The sequence below is a fragment of the Parus major genome, chromosome 4 (assembly GCF_001522545.3).
Source record: "Parus major isolate Abel chromosome 4, Parus_major1.1, whole genome shotgun sequence".
NCBI classification, from domain to species: domain Eukaryota; kingdom Metazoa; phylum Chordata; class Aves; order Passeriformes; family Paridae; genus Parus; species Parus major.
Genome location: NC_031771.1, coordinates 2,786,605 through 2,806,174, shown reverse-complemented (window position 1 = coordinate 2,806,174; position 19,570 = coordinate 2,786,605). Strand labels below are relative to the sequence as shown.

Below are 19,570 nucleotides of genomic sequence, written 5' to 3'. Positions count from 1 at the left end.
AACCAGAATGTTTCCCCCATTTGGGGAGAAACAAGGGACCCTGCCTTGGTATCAGTTTTTTAATACATGGGATACTCTGCTCTCCTTCTTTACAGACACTTTAAATTTAGTTTCTGAAGGTTTCCTACATAAGGGAATAATTGAGGTTTGGAGCTGGTGCTGTGGCGAGGTCTGTTGGGCTGCTAGAGAGGACTGAGGTGCTTTGGCACGAGCTCTGTGCCTGCAAGCTGTGCCTCTGGGTTTGGGTTCTTCACTGCTGCCCGCTGGGGTGGGTTTGCAGCCCTAAGCAGACAGCAGAGAGCATGGGAATGCAGAGCTACAGCAACATGTTCCCCCACAAAGGCTCTGAACCCTCCAACATGTGTGTTGTTAGGATACAGTGCCCCGAGTCTGGCAGGACGTGAACCCTAGGATGTGAAGCATGTTTGCCTTCTGAGTAATTTGCCCTAAAGTCTTGGGGCCACTTGGGCAAACAACAGGAATATTGTTGAAAGGCTCTGGCAGAAGGCTTCTCCATTGCTCTCCCTCTGATGGCTACACAGATTGGAGCTTTCCACAACAAGGGGGAAAAAAAAAGACTCAGGAATGCCTCTTAATCAAGTTTGGCTGCCCTTTCCCCCTGAGGGGTGCCTTGTGTTTTCCAGTAAGTTACTTGCATTTTAAATAGTTTGCTCTATCCAAGGATTGGTAGTTCCAGTTTGTGTTGGAATCTTGGTTGGATGAACTTGGGTCGAGTCAAGCGTTGGGTGGGATTCCTTCTTGTCCTTTTATTTTGATAATTGAACTAAGAAGTTCTGGCAGTGTGTACGTGCCTTACTACTGTCACAGGGTAAGGCTCTGGAAGAGCTGAAGGAAATTGTTATCAGTTAATTATGGACAAGTGAGCCTTGCATGAACACTCTGAAACATTTGCCAAGTGCTGGCAAAAATGTCAAAAAGGCAAAAGCAACAATTTAACTATTCTGTGATGTGTCTGTCCAGCCAGTCCATCACAGCACTTGAGGGATCCATCCTTGGGCATTCATCAGCAAGGAAAAATTACAGAGCCCCTTAAAATCTCCTCAGGATAATTAACAAAAAAGAGAACCCTGTGCCCATCAATAACCCCTAATGGGGGCTGGGGGTCTCTTGGGTCATAAATGGTGCTGCTGTGAAGGGGAACTGGGTGGGAGTCAACTGGATGCCACGGAGTGTTGCCTGCTGACTTGTGCTGCCATACTGGCAATGGATTGAAACCCCAAAGGGAAAAAAGTTGGCTGGTTATTCTAATCCTTTGAGGATCTCTCTGTTTCTGAGAAATTTGGGGCTTAAATTTTCAAATACATGCCACACTCTGCTCGGGTTGGATCTGCAGGACTTTGGTATCTACAGACACTTTGTCCCCAACCACCTCTGCTATCCCCAGCTGGTTGTGTTTGAAAACTGCCAATTAATTCTCAACTACCTTCTCCTTTTTTGTTTTGTTTTGTTTGAGTTTTGGTGGAGTGGTTTGCTTTGGTGTCAGTGTTTTTTAATTCTGCACTGAGGCCTCTTCTGCATAATGAGTAGATTCCAACATACAGTCCTGAACATTGTTTTTATCCTAATGGGTGTAGTTATGATAAGTAACTCTAACCTAAAGTGAATCTTATTCTCAGTTCTGGTGGGCTTGTTCTTATATTCCCTTTTTTATTTATTTTTTTAAATTTTTTTTCTTGCCTTGGTTTTCAATCATAACTATTTTAGCTAAAATAATAACAGTGACCCTAAACCAAATTAACAATAAAAATCCCAAACAAGAACAAACATGTCACAGACAAGAGCAGAAGTGATCTAGCATCAGATATTGTCCTTTCTGGATACATTTGAGCTCATCTGAAACCATACCCGGGGGACATATCAATCCCAAGCAAGCTCATCACAGTTATTGGCTACATAAACATGAAATACCATGTGAATCACCGAAATGAAATGGTCATGAAATCTGTGCTCACCCACTTTGTCTTGGTTTGTAAATATCAAGTAGATGTTGAATAACAGACTTGAATAAATCACATTTTTGAGTTAAAAACTCAGAAGGCATTTAGCAACACTCTGAAATTCGCTGCTTTATGTAAGCACAGCGAGACCGAGCAGAGCAGGGAAAAAAATCAAAACATTGAAAGGCACGCAAGCGGGTAACTCAATAACCCGTGTGTGTAGGGCATTCCGCCCGGTGCGACTTTAACTTGGCGAGCTGGGCCGGCCGGCTCCGTGCTGGAGAGCCGTCCCCCGGCCCACCCCACGCCATTGACATGCATAGCTGGCCTGGTAGGTGTAAAAATAGCCGGGCAGCGCCTGAATTGGAAATGGTCACCCAGCGCTGCCCGCAGTTGCCGGGGTTTCGGGTTCTCGGGGAAGGCAGCCCGGGAGCGGTGGCCGGGGAGCGGAGCACGGGCAGGAGCCTGCTCCCGGCCGGGCACCTGTCCTGCGGGAGCGCTGGGCACCCCCGGCCCTGCAAGGGAGCCGGAGAACTGATATGGGCAATGCGCCGATTTGCCAGGCTTGTCATTCACAGAAAGGCTTAAGGACGCAAGGCAACATACAGGATTTGGATAAAACTCCTGATTATTATGGATACAACAGTGAAGAGAGCAAAGAGCCTGAAGCCCTGGTAAGTTTTGGCTGAAGAAAACAGGAATCGCAGGGAAAAATTCAGGTGAGGGTTGTGCATGTTGCACTTGCAGAGGATCTCTTTGCTCAGAACCTTGGTGGATGGCTTGCACTAGTGAGGGATCTGCTGAACATGCCCATGCTGAGGCTTTGCTTTGCTGCCCTGTAATTAAAAAGCAGCTGTCGCTGAGCCATGCAGTGGCTTCAAAGCAATTGCCAGCTAGCAGAAGGTTGAGGTATGTGAAGAGAGAACCCTGTGGGTGAAACAAGCCCTGCAATGAATGGATGTTATTCAGTTATCCTGGTTTGCACAACTGCTAGGAGTGATCCTGTGTTGATCATTCTCCCAACTGGAACTCAGTAGTTTACTTTTGAGCTGCTGCCTGCCCCATACATGATATTGTTTTCTGTGTGCAGTTGAGACAGAGCCACACAGACCCTAATGCAGATGAGGGTGACAGCAAGTGGGACCAGGCACAGGCAAGGGGGTCACACTTATGGCAGACATAGAAGCATTTGTGCAGCAAACCAGAAGAAAATCTATAAGATGTGAATACTTGTATAGTGTCTATGGCAAATGAAGTGTCTCTTCTCTCTGAGAAATTCATTAAGTGGTTATTTCATTCAAAATTGGCAATGGAACTATATTGTGTCAAAACTTGTGGCGGAACAGGAAGATCAGTAAACCTTCAGTGCCAGTATATCCAACCCTTATGTTCTCTACAATTGATGTCTGCTAAAATTGATTCTTTGCACATGCCTCAGTTACTGCAGTGATGTAGAGAATAGGTGAGCTGAGTCCCAGTGCTTGATGGGGAAGAGGAGACCCGAGGCACTCCCAGCAGCAGCCCACAAGGAGTTTGGCATTGTCCTAGAAAACACTTATGATGCTTTCTTGGCTTTCTGGTAGCACATTTACTTGGCTGGATTTTTCTGATGGGTTTTATGTTGTATTTCACTGACAACACAGCTGGACCTGTTCTTTGTAGAGTCACAAAATGGTTTGGGTTGGAAGGGACCTTAAAGATCATCTATCTCCAAACCCTCTGAAATACACCTTTCTTCAAGCTAAAACATGAAAGTAACCTACTTCTTTGAGCATGCAGACAAGTTTTTTCTCTCTACCAAGCAGTTTTTGGTTGAATTAACAATCAATCTCTAGTGTTTGTGATGGGAAACACACAGTCAGGAGGAGGGACAGTGGGATTCCTTGGGCTGTGGGGGAGGATGGGCCTGCTTCCTCTGCCCAGGGTGGTTTCACTGGGCATTAGAGGATCTCCCTGAAGCAGTTAACAAAGGTATGGAAGGCCCTGTGACACAAATAAGCAAAGTGAAACAGCTCTCCCGGCACGTCCCATCTCTGAGCTGCCCTTCAGCATAAGGTCAGCCCTCAGAGGAGGCAGGAGTGAGCAGCATGTGATCTTTGAGGCTTCTTTTCCTTTTCATTTTTCTGGATACTTTTAATTCAGCCTACACAGCTTTTCATAGCAGGCAGAGATCAGGCACTTTGATAATGTCTTTGATGTGTTCGATCATAAGATCTTGGCTTTATGTGACCCTGGTAGGGACTGGCCAAGTTTCTTTAGAATGTCTGTCTTGATTCAGATTTACAGTGCTTGGGGGATTACAAAGGAAAATTCCTCTATTTCCCCTGAGAAGGTTTGCAGTCTGTCATCATTCTTATGATTCCATACAAAAAAAAGTTAAAAGAAAAAGAAGTGTCTCTAAATTAGAAACGTCAGTCGAGCTTTGTTCTGCAGGGAGAAATTGTATATCTCTTTTTTCCCCCTGTACAGGAATACGGTATCCAGCACAGTACCCTGTTAGCTGTTATAGATTTCCTCTGCCTTTGTATAACTGTAGCCATGCTCTCTGTCTTGGCTCATTAAAAAGAGTTGCCACATCAAGCTGAACATGATGACTCCAGGAGCCTTGTGGCAGATACAAGGTTCAGAACAATCAGCTGATACTCAGCCAACTCAGATGGCAAAATTGCTTTGCTAATCTCATCTTTTCTAAGCTAAGAATCAAATGCAATTTGCTGCTTGAGGACCAGGTATTTCAGACTGCTCTCTTGAGTTTCAGCACAGGATTGTCCCAGAGTCCTACTGCAGCATTCACAAGAGTTTTATCTCTCTGCTCAAGGAAATGGATTTGGCAAGGTGCGCTTTTACATCATTGTTGCTTTTCTGCAGGTGAAATTAGGTGAAACTGGTTCCTCTCTCCGCTGGCCAAAGCTGAATTGTTTAAGGTCTTAGGCCCAGGATTACAAGATCATTCATTTACTTCTTGAGTGTTCCTTTTACCTCTCTGTACAAGTAAGATCTCTGCTATGAGTCTTGCTGAATTAGAAACTGTGCTAACACCATTTGTTTACATCTATTTTAGCCCATCTGAAAGCAACATGGAATAATTTTTTCTCTTTTATGGAACCAGTGCGTTTGAATCAATGTGCAATCGGTTAATGGTGTTGGGTGGGTAAAGCAGTTTGACTCTTCATCATGGATGGTGTTAGCACATTTCTTCTATTAGGAAATGTCACTTTGGCCGTAGGGAATGAAAAATTGAGAGCGATAGAATTATCTGTCAGCAGTCTGTCATAAACTTCCCTTACAGCCTGGATTTTTGTTAAGCCTGGTTATCCTGCTAGATAATGTTTGGAATGGCATCCTAATTCTTTCTAGAGGTGTTCTAGCATTATTACCTCTATTTAGGATCATCATCAGTAATGGAAACTTGCCATGGAAATACTTTAGTTGCCTGCCAAGTTCTGCAGTTGTTACCAGTACCTCAACATCTCAATATATGATATCCAGAGGATCCTAAATATTTTTTCCTTCCTTTAATATTAATCAGTTCCCCTAGAGGAAATCTTGGTTCTATATCAGTATTTAAGAGACTTCAGTAAATGTGTGTGTCAGCTAGGAGAACCAAGATTAATCATGTGGCTCTTCCAAATGTATCCCAAATCTTGAATGTTTCAGGAAATGACTAAATGATTCTTTGTCTCAAATTTCAGCAGAAGAAATGTTCCCATTAAACAACAGGATTATACATTTCTACTTTTCAGAGTAATAAAAATATTTCTAGTTTTTAGGATTAATCAAACTATAAGATCTTTAATTCTTGAAAGCCAAATCCTTTGGGGTTTGGTTTGTTGTGTTTCAGAGTGGTTTGGGGTTTTTTCCTCTTCATTCTTTTTTTAATACAAAGATTATGTTTCCCAGGTACTTTTGAGCATCTGTTTGTTTAGACTCCTGCCGATGATAATTCAGACACCCACACATTGTTTCCAAGCTGGGATTTATACCAAAAAGTTTGTTTTGGAGAAGATGAATAGCCCAGGGGAAGGACAGGGATTACACATGCCTGAAGTTCAGCTAGCACTGATGTGCTGTCCCATATTAGAACCCTGATAGCTGATGTTGCTTTATATTACAAAATCAGTATGGATCAAAATAACTTGCATCATTTCAAGTACTGCCTTTGGAAGGGACATGCAGCTGGGAAAAAGACTTTTATTCCTTTCTTTTACATGGAGAACTATGCAGTTTTGCCTCAGTTCTCACAAATCCTTCATTGACACAGTACAGTCAGCAGCAAGGCCAGTATGGCAAGTTAATGAACGAGTGGGAGGACTCCTACAGATGTCTGAGGCAGCTAAGGATCATAAAAGGTTTATAGAAGGCATTTGCTTCTTGGCTTAAGGAAGGGGTGATTTTACATTTGTTCTCTCTCCTCTTCTGCTGCTACTGTATTTGCCAGTATTGGCCCAAATTCAGGAACAAGGTTAAGTGAGTGGTTAAGCTCTCCCTTTAGCAAATAAATTAAATATGTTTAGTTTGAGATTTAGACTTAAAGTTGTGATAAAAATCAAGCGTGGTTTCAAGCGGTTTGCAAAATATTCCTTTATTCTTCTCCTGGTTAAAAACAAAGCCAAACTAATCAGGCATTTGTGCATTCCAGCAGAGAGAAAAATGTGGCTGGATGGTATCCTGCAAGGTCTGGAATTTCACAGAGCTGGCAAAAGAGTCAAAGGTGATGAAATGTAATGACCAGCCTAAAATAAAAGTCATTCCCTTTGAACAATTGAGAATTTTTCTGTCAATAACAAGAGATGGAATAGCTGGAGCCTGGCTTTTCCGCTAGTAAAAATTAGAATTGTCCATCAGCATTGCTAATTGTTCAATTGTGTCTGTATGGAGTGATCTGGGAGCAGGAACTGGTGTTCAGGTAAGGCTGTTACCTGGGCAGTTTGCTCCTCCTTATGTTGCTCAAAAACATGTTTGTTGGGGTAATGTAGCAGCTATAAAAAAAACTTCTTAAATTTCAAATGCAGCTTTCTGAGGACAGTCTCATAAAAAGAAATGAAACTACCACAGAACTGTTTTATGCGAATATTGAAATCAGCAGAAGTTAATGAAAATATGTTGGACTTGTGATACATTTTTTATTTATAATGTGCATAAATCATAAATCACTTAACCTAGTTTATTTTCTGAGCTTCTTTTTTTGCCATAGTTCTTGCCATCTCCAGTCATACCAATGAAATTCATTACTTGAGGACGCTCTAAATCTTGAATCTTACTGCACGCTGTATCTCCTTTGGGTTTGCAGCCTCTTTGTCTGACACAAGAAAGCTTTTACCAAGATGTATAATAAATGCAAACAACACTACCCTTCCCACCTGCTCTGGAAATGCTTGATTTGGGCTCCTACACATCCCTCAGCAGAGCTAATGAGGGAATATTCATTCTGAGGAGCACAGAACATACTGAGAGGAATCTGGTCAATGCCATCCCAGGTTTCTGGGTCAGGGAATAATTTTCTGTGTTGAAAAATGTTTTGATTTGAAATCGGTGATTGTTTGAATCCTGGTCATAATGCAGTTTATAGCACAAAAACTTTCTTTCCTCTCATACCTATTTCACCATCTTGTTATTCCAAGATCTGTTTTTGCTGAAAATATCAACACATCCACAACATCTGCAACAGCTTGGTGAGGGTAGCTCCAGCCACAGCTCCAGCTCAGGGCCAGAAAAAAGTGGTGGCAGCTTTTCTATAGCCTTCATGATGTTCTATGATTAATTGGCCTAAGTACTTGAAGCACTTTGAATTATTCAGGCTCATAATACATACTTTAAATAATAGTTTTATTTTTCTGATTTGTAACCATCAATATCAAGCTAGGGAGACAGACTTTTGACATTTTAAAAGAATTAATTACTAAATGCTATTAACTCCATCTTGGCAGAGAATATGTAACTTGCTAGCAATCTCTTACCTCTGAAAGATTATTCAGAGATAAGATAAGATTCCTTTTCACATCTCACAAATCTTGGGATTCTTTTTGTCTAAACAAATACTAATTAATTGTAAAGTCAGTTGTGTCTTTTTCCTGGATAAGAACTTGCTCTAGGTTATGAGAACATGATGTTTGTTTAGTGGAAGCTGTTATTTTAGATTTGTGGGCTTTTCAGTTCAACTATTCATGAACAAATTCCTTACAACCAAAGGTACACAGCAGGATGAAGCTGATCTGAAATGCCTGTACATGGTTGAATGGGAAAAGCTGAGTGATAAGAACTCGTTTTGATATTGAAATAAGAAAATTGGGCCCATTGTTCATTCAGGAATTGAGATACTGGAGTTTCTTTAGGATCTGTGATTTAATCTGTCTTCCTTCATTGCTCCCACTGAATGAATAGAATGGAAACATACATTTTTATGGGTTAAGGAAGTGGCTTTGAAAGCAAAGTACTGTTGTATTTCTTTTCTTTCAGAAGATGAATGTTATTTCATTAAGAGCTGGGAAAATATGTGTCCATTATAGCTGTTATTATCTCATTTAAGTCATTTATCAGTGTTAGATTACTGAGCCTGTGCCACGGCAAGGGGAATATTTAGCTCTCATTATAGCTTGTATACCAGAACTGCAGGCTCAGACTCTGCTCTGGGAGTTGAATTAAAAGCAAAAAATATAAAAAAACCCCTTTGCCTCTTTGCAGTCACTTCTCCATCTTCTAGAGTGATGCCCTTTGGGGAGCAGTAGCACTTTCAGCTCAATAAAAAAAATAAAAAATTCAGTGTACGGTAGATAACTTGTGATCCACTTGCTGGATAAACTTGCTGGCAAGTTTTACAAAAAGTATTCCATGAGGAAAAGCATTATATTTGAATTCCCATCTTTTACATCTGAATGCTGGTATGGAAGAAGATTTCTTAATGGGCAAAAATCCCTTTGTGACGAGTGAGTTGGGTAATGGTAACACCTGGTCTGTACCACTTGTAGAGTTGCACCCAATTAAATGATGGAACAGATGGTTCCTGAAAACAGAGCATAACCAGGCCAACTGGGACAAAATTTAGTGGTTATCTCAAGGATAGGAGCTTAAACTGACACTTTAGAAAGTAGGGAATAAAAAAAAAAAAATAATGGTATGTGTTCACATGCCTGTTATTTTTTTCCCTTTGCATCTTTAAGTACTGAATAACAGCAAGAAGCCGTGAAAATTTGAGTTTAGAAGGTGCAACTTTCCTTCTGCCATGAGCTGGATTCTCAACTGCAGGCATTCCCTGAATATATTAACATGATGAGCCACCAGGCAATTAGGAGCTCCTTAATGAAGAAGAGTTCAGAAGCTATCAGCATTTTGCTAATTATAGAAACAGCTGTTGGACAAGCAGTGCCTCACAACTCTGGAGTTTGCAAATGGTGTTAGCACTGTCACCTACTCCTGCCATGCTGATTAATTGTGGCTTAATGCTGGCTTTACCTGAAGTGATAACACAGGATTCATTTGAAATTCAAAGGTTTTTAAACACACAACAATTTGAGTTTTTTGATTTATGTAAAGCAGGTTTTTCTCATGTCCTGATCACGGAAAATATCTTCAAAAGTTACAGCTATATAGGTTTTACATCGAAGCAGTACATCCCCAAGTTTGTGCTTGAAAAGTAAGTCTGAAAGGGTTATTACAACTCAGATACACATTGTAAAAAGCAAACAAACCAAATAAGTTAAATTGAGGTGTAAACATAGTGTTTGGATATTAGGCTTGAGTTTTGAAATCTCTTTGTATCAGCATTCCATTAAAAAACTGTATTTAGTAGCTTAGAAATGTACAGGGGCCTATAGTGCTGGACTGGGTTCTCTCAGGGATATTTCTGATTTTGGACAGACTAGGGTCATTCATTACTTGGAGGAGGAGAAAACCCAAATCCAACCTGCAGGAATAGTTTTTCTACAGACACAATTTAAAACAAATATTTGGATTTTTTAGATAATATTATGATGAAAGCTATCCTTTGAAAACTGAAGCCTTCTACTCCCCTAATCTTTCCTTCTTATGCATGAAGCTGGTTTTCACCAGCAAATTTGAATAACTGGAGAAGTTTTTATGGGTTTGGTGCAGCATTTGATTTCAGGATTTATTTTTGCACTTCTCTCTAAAATGTCCTCGAGAAACAGGCGTGTGCAGTGTGCAGTAAGTGATGTGGTACATCATGGAACAGGAGGGGAAGCTGGAGTGGGGACAGAGGAACCAGAAGGGAAGGTCTGACTATTTGATTAAAGTACTAATTTCCATATATGATTTATTTACTGAGATGTTTCAAATTCAGGTTAAATTGCAGCAATGTAATTAACAAGAAAGAGGGAGAATCCACAGTCATACATTCATATAGTCACTTGATCATTTCTTGTATTTCCTCACGCAGTATTTGACAGCTAGATAGTTATAAAGTAATGTTTGTATTCGTGCTGTAAGTGTACTTAATCTTATATTGATGTTTTTCACACTGTAGTTTATTTATTCCTAGTAGTCTTATTTATAGCTGGAATTACCTATCCTCAATGAAAAGTTCATAAGAAAAGTTAAAAGACAGGAGATCTTTACAAGGTCCAACAGCACCAAATATTCCTCAGAAGTCATAGGTTTAGGAATGAAACTTCAGTGTCACCCAGTTCCACCCCCTGCCACAGGCAGGGGCACCTTGAATAGCCCAAGGTTGCTCCAAGCCCTGTCCAACCTGGCCTTGCTCATTTCCAGGGATGGGGCAGCCACAGCTTCTCTGGGCAACCTCAGGGCCTCACCATGCTCACAGGGAAAAATGTCTTCTGTTATCTAATGTAAATTTACCTTTGTATCTATATAATGTACTAGAATAGCATTGCAAACATATTTTTTTAAAAAAAGAAAGAAGTTAGTGAGGACTTGCAGTGCTTTGTCACTGTATATGTATTGAGAGCAATGCATTAGAAAAAGCTGTTTATATCCACAGATGGTGAATTCATCCCATACTATGAAATACCAGCTCAATATTTTCTAATCCCTCGTACCATATTCTTATGTTTATCATGTATTGATTTGATTGTGTGACCTTAGTGCCTGCATGTACACAACATCAGCCTTAATTCTGCCTGAGCAGAGCTGCCAGCTGAGACTTTGCATGTTAACACATCGGCTTTGGGGCTTCCCAAATTACAGGGCTCACACAGCGCTGCTTAAGGTGAGCTCTTCTCCTTTAAACCTTTCCTTTCCTCACTGGCAGAGTGTTTGCTTTCAAGCACGATCTGCTTACTTGTGTGAAACTCCTAAGAAAGCCCCTCAGGGGTGTGTGCTTAGGAAGAGGAGATGTGATAAATACCATATGGCGCACGGGACTCTGGGTTTGTGTTTTTGTCTTCTTTCTTGTGAAGGAAGTGCCTTCAAATGACAGTTTGCTGACACTTTGTGTTCACCAGTCACCAAACTATAAAGACCAATATGGTGGTTTCTCTCACTGAGGGAGTTGTGAGGGGCCGTGAGGGATTTTTGAGGGGCTCTAAAGAGCTGTGAGGGGCCATGAGGAGCTGTGAGAGGCTCTGAAAGTGCTATGGAGGTGCCATGAGAGGTTCTGAGGGGCTCAAAAGGGCTTTGACAGCCTCTGAGGGCTCAAAAGGGCTGTGAGGAACAGTGAGGGAGGGACTCTGAGGGGTTTTGAGGGGCTCTGAGGGGCTCTAAAGGGCCATGGTTGACTGTGAGGGGCTCTAAAGGGCTCTGTGGGGCTCAAAAGGGCTATGAGGGACTCTGAGGGGCTGTAAGAGCCTGTGAGGGGTTTTGAGGGGCTCTGAGGGGCTCTAAAGGGCCATGAGGGGCTGTGAGCCCTTTTAGGGCTATGAACGTGCCATGAGAGGTTCTGAGGGGCTCAAAAGGGATGTAAGGGACAGTGAGGGAGGGACTCTGAGGGGTTTTGAGGGGCTGTGAGGGGCTCTAAAGGGCCATGGTTGATTGTGAGTGGCTCTAAAGGGCTCTGTGGGGCTCAAAAGGGCTATGAGGGACTCTGAGGGGCTGTAAGAGCCTGTGAGGGGTTTTGAGGGGCTCTGAGGGGCTCTAAAGAGCTGTGAGGGGCTGTGAGAGGCTTTAAAAGTGCTATGGAGGTGCCATGAGAGGTTCTGAGGGGCTCAAAAGGGCTTTGACAGCCTCTGAGGGGCTCAAAAGGGCTGTAAGGGACAGTGAGGGAGGGTCTCTGAGGGGCTGTGAGGGGCTTCAAAAGGCAATGAGGGGCTGTGAGAGGCTCTAAAAGGGCTATGAAGGTGCCGTGAGGGGTTCTGAGGGGCTCTTAAGGGCTATGAGGGACTGTGAGGGAGGAACTCTGAGGGGCTGTGAAGGGTTTTAGGGGCTGTGAGGGGCTCTAAAAGGCTGTGAGGGGTTCAAAAGTCTTATGAAGGACTATGAGGGAGGGACTCTGAGGGGCTGTAAGAGCCTATGAGGGGTTTTGAGGGGCTCTAAAGGGCCGTGATTGACTGTGAGGGGCTCTAAAGGGCCATGAGAGGCTCTAAAGGGGCTATGAAGGTGCTATGAGGGGTTCTGAGGGCTGTGAGGGACTCTGAGGGGCTGTGAGGGGTTTTAAAGGGCCATGATTGACTGTGAGGGGCTCTGAGGGGCTGTGAGAGGCTCTAAAAGGGCTATGAAGGTGCCAAGAGGGGTTCTGAGGGGCTCAAAAGGGCTGTGAATGGCTCAAAAGGGCTGTGAGGGGTTTTAAAGGGTCATGGTTGACTGTGATGGGCTCTGAGGGGCTCAAAAGGGCTATAAGAGACCATGAGGAAGGGACTCTGAGGGGCTGTATGAGTCTTTGAGGGGCTGTGAAGGGTTTTGAGGGGCTCTAAGGGGCTCTGAGTGGCTCTAAAGGGCCGTGAGGGGCTGTGAGAGGTTCTAAAAGGTCAATGAAGGTGCCATGAGGGGTTCTGAGGGGCTCTAAAGGTCTGTGATAGACTGTGAGGGGTTTTGAGGGACTTAGAGGGGCTCTAAAGGGCCCTGAAGGCTTCTGAGGGCCTGTGAGAGTTTCTGAGGGACCTTGAGGGGCTCAGAGGAGCTCTGAAGACTGTGGCAGGCTGTATAACAAAGTATTTCAGGAGATGACAGAATCCATTGGAAAAGGCAGCAGATCCAAATTTGTTGTCTTCTGACATGGCACAACTACAGGAAACTGCTGCTGTTGTTTACTGAGGGGATTTTGTCAAAATGCATTTGAATTTGAATTGTGCTAAAGTGAATAAGTGTCTGAGACAGTGGTGCTGACAAAAATGCTTTTAAAAAAACATTCAAAGAATGGGATGAAGGACAAACTAGTGACAACCTACTGAAAAATTAGATTTGGCCAACTGTGAAAGAAAATAGACCTGAGTACTCCCAACTTCTAAGTTTTCTAAGCCTTGTAACATGGTGCTGAATATTTCAAATGTTTTGTGGAACCAGTCTCTGGTATTTGTATGGGAATTTATATATGAAGCATATGGGTTGCTGAATTACTCTTTATGTAGGCAAGAAGTTAATATTCTGCATTATGACCAACATTGCATTGTATGGAAAGTGTTTTGAAGTGACTTGAAGTGATCTACACTGCAGTAATTTGATTATGAGATAATAATCAAATTATGAATCAAGGAAATGAGGATCTACTTGGAAAGCACTGCTTGTATCTTCTTAGCCAGAAACAAATGGCATGTAGTTGTGTGGGCTTAGCTACAATCTGAGCTTCCAGCAATATTGGAGATGTCAGCATTTTCAGCTTCTTATGTTTGTCTTTGTGAAAGAAAAACAAGCAATGATTGATTAAAATCTAAGAACCCAAATTTGCAGGTGTTAAATGAATAAATTGTTGCATTATTCTTTCTTGACCTTTTAAAAGTATCAAGCTGATGGTTGTAGTTTTGATACGGTAAATTATTGTTGTAGTAGTCAAGCATGAAAAAAATGGGGGGAAAGAAGGTAAAATGTGTGTATTATTGAGGGCAAAGATGCTTTTTCCAACCAGAGTGTCCAGGTTTACCCCTCATGCACTCAGATATTTGCTTTTGGTTAATGTTTTTACCAAGACACTTGATTTTTTTCAAGGGTATTTAAACATTTCAGCAGAATTTGGTGTCCTTATGAGTGCATCATCATCTCAGGAAAGGGTGCAGTGACAACAGTTACCCTTTAGTCTTCAAAGGGAACTTTCAGGTTCCTGTCAAAACCTGCACTGCCATCAAATCTCATCCAAATGCTCCTCTGACTGAGGCCTGCAGCTATCCAAAAGTTCTGTCCCTGAAAATTCCTGCGTTACCTTCCCTTTCCCCCTGCTGCATGTTTAGGAAAACGGTCTGTTTTCCCAACAGTAAAAGATGTGGAAAATGTGCTGGAGTTTTCTGAAAGGAATTGAAAAGAGAATATTTTTGTCTTGGCATGTAGCACAGTTGTAAGGAGGCTCATTTTGATGACATCCATCTGTTGCAGATTAAAATAGGTTGGAATCGAGGATTGCGAAGCGAGTTAGTGCAGCGTGATAGGCAGGGTGACGGAAATAAATGCTTTGGAATGGATTGGGCAACTGAAGTAAGTGGCTGGAAGTGGGAGGCTTTTAGGATATTCTCATGATGTGAAAGTGTGGTTCTGCCCGAGGTTTGTGACAGGGAGGTGGGATTAGTTGAGAACACGCTCAGCCGGAGGCGTTCCTGTGGAAAGGTGAGTCCCACCCAGTCCGGAGCATGGACCATCCTCGACCTCTGGGCTCCCACCCCCACAAACAGGCTCTCCTGCTCATCTACCTGCTCCTTGCACTCACTCCCACTGGGATTATTGAACTGGGACAATTGCTGCTGGCCCTGGTCACCTTCCCAAGGGCTTACTCAGGGTACTCATTGCTCCTGTAGCACGGCTTGGGTTAGTGTCCTGCTCTCAGGTGCCTCAGTAGCCAGTTTGCCCATGTGTGGGAACATCCAAACCTGGGCTGGTTTCAAGCAGCTCCTGTTGTTCTGTGTCACAGACAAAGGCGAGAGGGCTGAGGCGTTCCAAGCTCCATTGCTTAATGGTACACGCCACAAACCTGGCTGAAAAATGAAAACATATTTTTATAGGACTTTTAAACCCTTTTTTAACATGTGAGTGCAGGCAGTTTAGGGATGGGAATGTTTACAACGTGATCCTGGATTTAGATATTCAGCCTTGAGTACTTTATCTGCTTTGTTCTAAGGTTAGCTACATGTGCAGTGCTGCCCACTGGGAGCATATCTATCTAAAAATAATAGCTCTAGATCTGTAAATAACATCTATACACATCTATAAACAACATATATAAATCATACATAAAATTATATATAAAGAGTATATGTACTTAGATATAATTCCCCAGGAAACTATAGTTAGCAAGTTGATAAATTCATTTTTCGCTTGTTGACAGTATCAGTTACTATGATTTATGTCTTTTTTTTTTTTTTTTAGTTCTTGCTAAATTTTGAATGTCAGCAATTATTGCTCTATTTTGCTCACTCTGACAGGTCTGCGGTTCTTTTGTGCCACTATTGCCTAATTTAAATATGCTAATTAATGCAGATATATTTCAAACTCAGTTGTTTCACAGGTTTTTTTTCTCCTGCAGCATAAAATGAAGAAACCTTTCACCACTGATTAAGTTCTGCCCTGGTGTAACTAGGGGATAATTGGAGAATTTTTTTTTTCTTCTCTTTTTACAGTCTGACAGCAATGCAAGCTTTCTCCGAGCTGCCAGAGCTGGCAATTTGGACAAAGTAGTGGAATACCTGAAAAGTGGAATAGACATTAACACCTGTAATCAGGTAAGAGGTTTGAGGGACACAAGTTTTTGCAAGAGTGAATTGCAAGAAACCTGGGCACTGTAGAAGTGTGATTTATCTCTTTACCCTGCTGAATGTGATGAGCTCAGCCTGTGGATTTTCTTTAGCCATCCCACGTGAAGCACCTGATCCCCGGAGAGCTCAGGTGTGGGAATCTCAGGGTTCCCTTGTTATTTTTGTGAGATGTCAGGGAGTAGCTTAGCACTTGAGTGGGTGTTGTTGTAGCTGCCCAGATAACTCATATCCCAGCAGATTAAAATCTTGGCACTCACCTGCACTGGCAGTGCAGTTCTGATTACTCTCAGACAGCTAAAGGGGTAGCCATGGGCTTTTCACCTTGTTTCACAAAACTAAACGTGTTTTTATCACTGGTCAATAATGTCTACAACATAACATAAAAAGTACTTAAGTGTTGCACTTAACATATTCCATCTTCCCTTTCAGGGAAGTTATTACTCCTGTAAAAACATGCTGTTGAAGTTTCACCATTGATGTTACTGTAATGTGATACAGTGTTTTGGCTTGGCTCTTTTCTAGGTCTGTCACATAAATCCAATTATTTCGGCTTCATAGCTTAGGGACCTTCATTTGCAACGTTTATTTAAGTGACTAGAACCATCAAGTTTAATAAGACTCTTAACTGTGATTTAAAATATATATGCAAATAAGTGTCTGCATCACTTCTGAGAAGTGTCTTGGATTTCTAGTGAAACCACTGCAGTTTCTTTGGTGGGGAATTTGACAGCTCAGGCTTTATGGTGTCCAGCTTTCCCCTAACCCTTTGTCAGATTTGATCAGAGTGACCACTAACTGGACAATGGCTATGTCATTTGGAAGTAAAACTCCAGGATTGTGACCACTATTTCTTTTGGGGGAAAAAAAGAGTAAATGGGAGAGTAAGGAATGAAATAATCTCAAATATTTGGCTCCATCACCTTCCCTGCAGATGACTAAAGCAGCCATGTGTCAAATGGAAGCTGGGGCACAGGAGTGAGAGCAGATCTGCTGGCTGTGCCAAGGAATTTAATGATGAGGAGGATAAGAGCTGGGGATTTTCATGTTGTGCTTATTGAAAACATACAGAAATGTCCTTGTCTTACTGTCTAGGGGAAGGTTTCCTTTGAAAGACTTGCTATTAAGGAAAAACTTCCGAGTTACATGGGACATGACCTGGCAAACTCCAAGTTGCCCAGTTAGGAGAGAGTAAAGCTAGACTCGAGCTCTTCTGTTCCAATAGATCCAAGAAGTTTTACAGCTTTTTTATAAACACCAATATTAACAAAGACATTCACCCCCAGGAAGGAGCAGAGTTAATATGATAATTACTTTGGAACATTGCAAGGTTTTCTCCCGCTGTTCATATTCTCTTGCCGGCTATGGGGGGAATATGACAAAGGTTGCTGCAGATTTATTCCTTGTGGAAAGTGCTTCCCACCTGCAGCTGGTGACAAAGCTCCTCTTGCACTGTGTAGGTGAGATCAGAGCTTTCACCATCCACTGAACACAACCAAGCACTTCAGTTTCTGCCAGACTCCAGTTCTGGTGCTGTATAAAATTGCTTGCAGAGGTAACTAAGACCCTCAATGCCTCCACTGATTAAGCATCGCTGGTGTAGTGTAAACTTTGTTGGGAGTGGGAGCAGACTCCCTCTGCTAGAGGTCAGGGAATACTGAGTAAGTCATGGCAGCTGCTACTGCAGCCTTCAAGTTATTCCTCCTCTTTTGTCTTCTCCTTGGGGTTTGACAGGGCTGGCCATGTCATTGTGTTCCAGCTGTCTAAGGGGAGAAGCAGACACAGTCTGTGCAAAATGCAGGGGTGTGTTTTATTTTTAAGCGTGAGATCTCTCAGTGATCTTTTAAAAATGAAGCCTTATATGTGCAGGGTATTTTTGCTCAGTGAAATGCTATTTTTAGATTAGATCTCTTCTGAGAAAACCATACATAATGTTAAATATAAGCTTTCCAGAATGGAGAGAACACCAGGAGATTCTTTCTTCAGCTTCACTGTTTTTTTTCTCAGATCCTGAGTTTTCAGAGTGATATGTCTTTATAGATAATCAAAGTATTTCCCCAATGTAACTGTTGCCAAAATACGATGGAGCTTAATGTTTCTGGGTATACTGAACACAGAGAGTAGTTAATAAAACAATAACAGAGTGAATAATTTGATATTACTTAAATATGCTTTGTTGAATGCTACCATCATAACAAGTTCACTTATTATGGAATTGCTCACTTTAATCTGATTTCAAGCACTGTCATCTATTCTGACAATCATAAATAAATTCTTTTTATTTCTGGAGAGAGTTAGGAATATCAGGGGACAAAATTCCCCAGTTTTATGAAGAGTCCCTTAGAAAAATCCAATTCCTGGTGTTTTATGGGATGGATAACCAATAGCCATTGGAAATACCCAGTTCCTTTAAAGCTCTTTTTCTATGCTACAAATGTAGTTTTTTAGTATGTGGGTACTGTTTCTAGTTAATGTGGCAAGAGAAAACATCTTGCTTCATCATCATGTTCAAAACCTTGCTTAGCAAAACAAATGTCACACTGTGCATTTGCACAGCCCAAGACTCCAGCAGGACTTAGACCCCAGAGTCTGACTGTTCTGAGAGTTTTGAAACTGAATTGGGGGTCTAAAGGTAACATAAATTAGCATTTCTCCATCTTGTCTTTGGAGACCTGTCAGTTTTCAGGGTGATGTCTTGGAAGGGAAAATGCAATGGGCGTTGGCATTTACTTTGAAAAAGTCTTCTGTGTTCCTCCATGAAGTCTGACGCCTTGAGTAGATCAGAGTTGGAGCATTAGGTCGTTTTGGGGGCCTCCAGCTCCAAGGTTTTCTGAATTTTTGTCAGTTTGGCTTTTGCTCTGGTTTTGTTGGCTTCCTTTGAATTTGGTTTGTCTCTGTTCCTGCGGTGGCAGCGAGACAGGGCACAGCTGTTAATTACTCCCTCCCTCCCTCCAAGTGGAAAGGCACTGCCTCTCCCAGCAGTGCCAGCTATAGACTGAAGGAGCACTGTAGCATAATGAGGTCAGCAGCTCCACATTTGATGTCACTCTATAGGTTAATTCAGTTTCTTGACTTCCTAGACTATAAAGCAACAGAAAGTAAGAGTTTTCATAACCTGATAATGTTGTTTTTTTTTCTTCCACTGTCCACTTAATTTCTTTGCCATATTTTTAGGAAAAACTTCCACAAATATTTGGACATCAGAAAGCCGTGCCCAGCTCTCTAATGTGCCCTTTCCCAAAACTCTCTTGGAAAGAGGTTGCTACACACGCATTTTATTCCCCCAAGAGATTTATTCAGAGGAGAGACTTTGCAGAGCCATCTATTAAAGAGAGAAAAGTATTTGAGCTTAACAAAGACTATGGTACTGCTTTCTAGTTTCTGTCTCTGCTGACAAAAGGAGATAGTGCCACCATACAGAGTTAGTCACAAAAGCTTCTTAATTTTCATTGTGTTTTGAAGTTGTGCTTTGCTATTGGGCTGTTATCATTGAAGCTTCTCCCCACTTCCTTCAAACACTTTCTTTTCCCCATTTCAACATCGTAAGTTCTTTATCATCCTCATGAAGTCTCGCCAGCAGAAGGTGAGTTGAGCTTTCTGGGATTGCCAAGTTATTGTCTATACCTGTCACTTAGAGCTGAGCTTAGAGGGAAAGGTGTAAAAGCCCACAGAGTGCTGACTTGGCTGATTTAAAATGTCCTTTGAACTACAGGTTGATCTGATACTCTGCCAAGACATTACATTTTTCCATGGTGTCAATTTGCTTTGGCACAATGGGTTTAGGTGGGAATGGGAGAAGCTGTTGGTCTGGGT

At 42.0% G+C, this 19,570-nt stretch overlaps 1 protein-coding gene across 5 annotated transcripts in view; it reads left to right on the top strand.

The window, feature by feature from the left end:
- ANK2 (ankyrin 2) overlaps positions 1–19,570 on the top strand; it is a 180,308-nt gene that overhangs the window by 51,379 nt on the left and 109,359 nt on the right. For all 5 annotated transcript variants that reach the window (XM_033513406.1, XM_033513410.1, XM_033513408.1 and 2 more), the window contains exon 2: positions 15,626–15,727. In XM_033513406.1, coding sequence (XP_033369297.1) covers positions 15,626–15,727 — 102 coding nt within the window. The remainder of the gene's footprint in view (positions 1–15,625; positions 15,728–19,570) is intronic.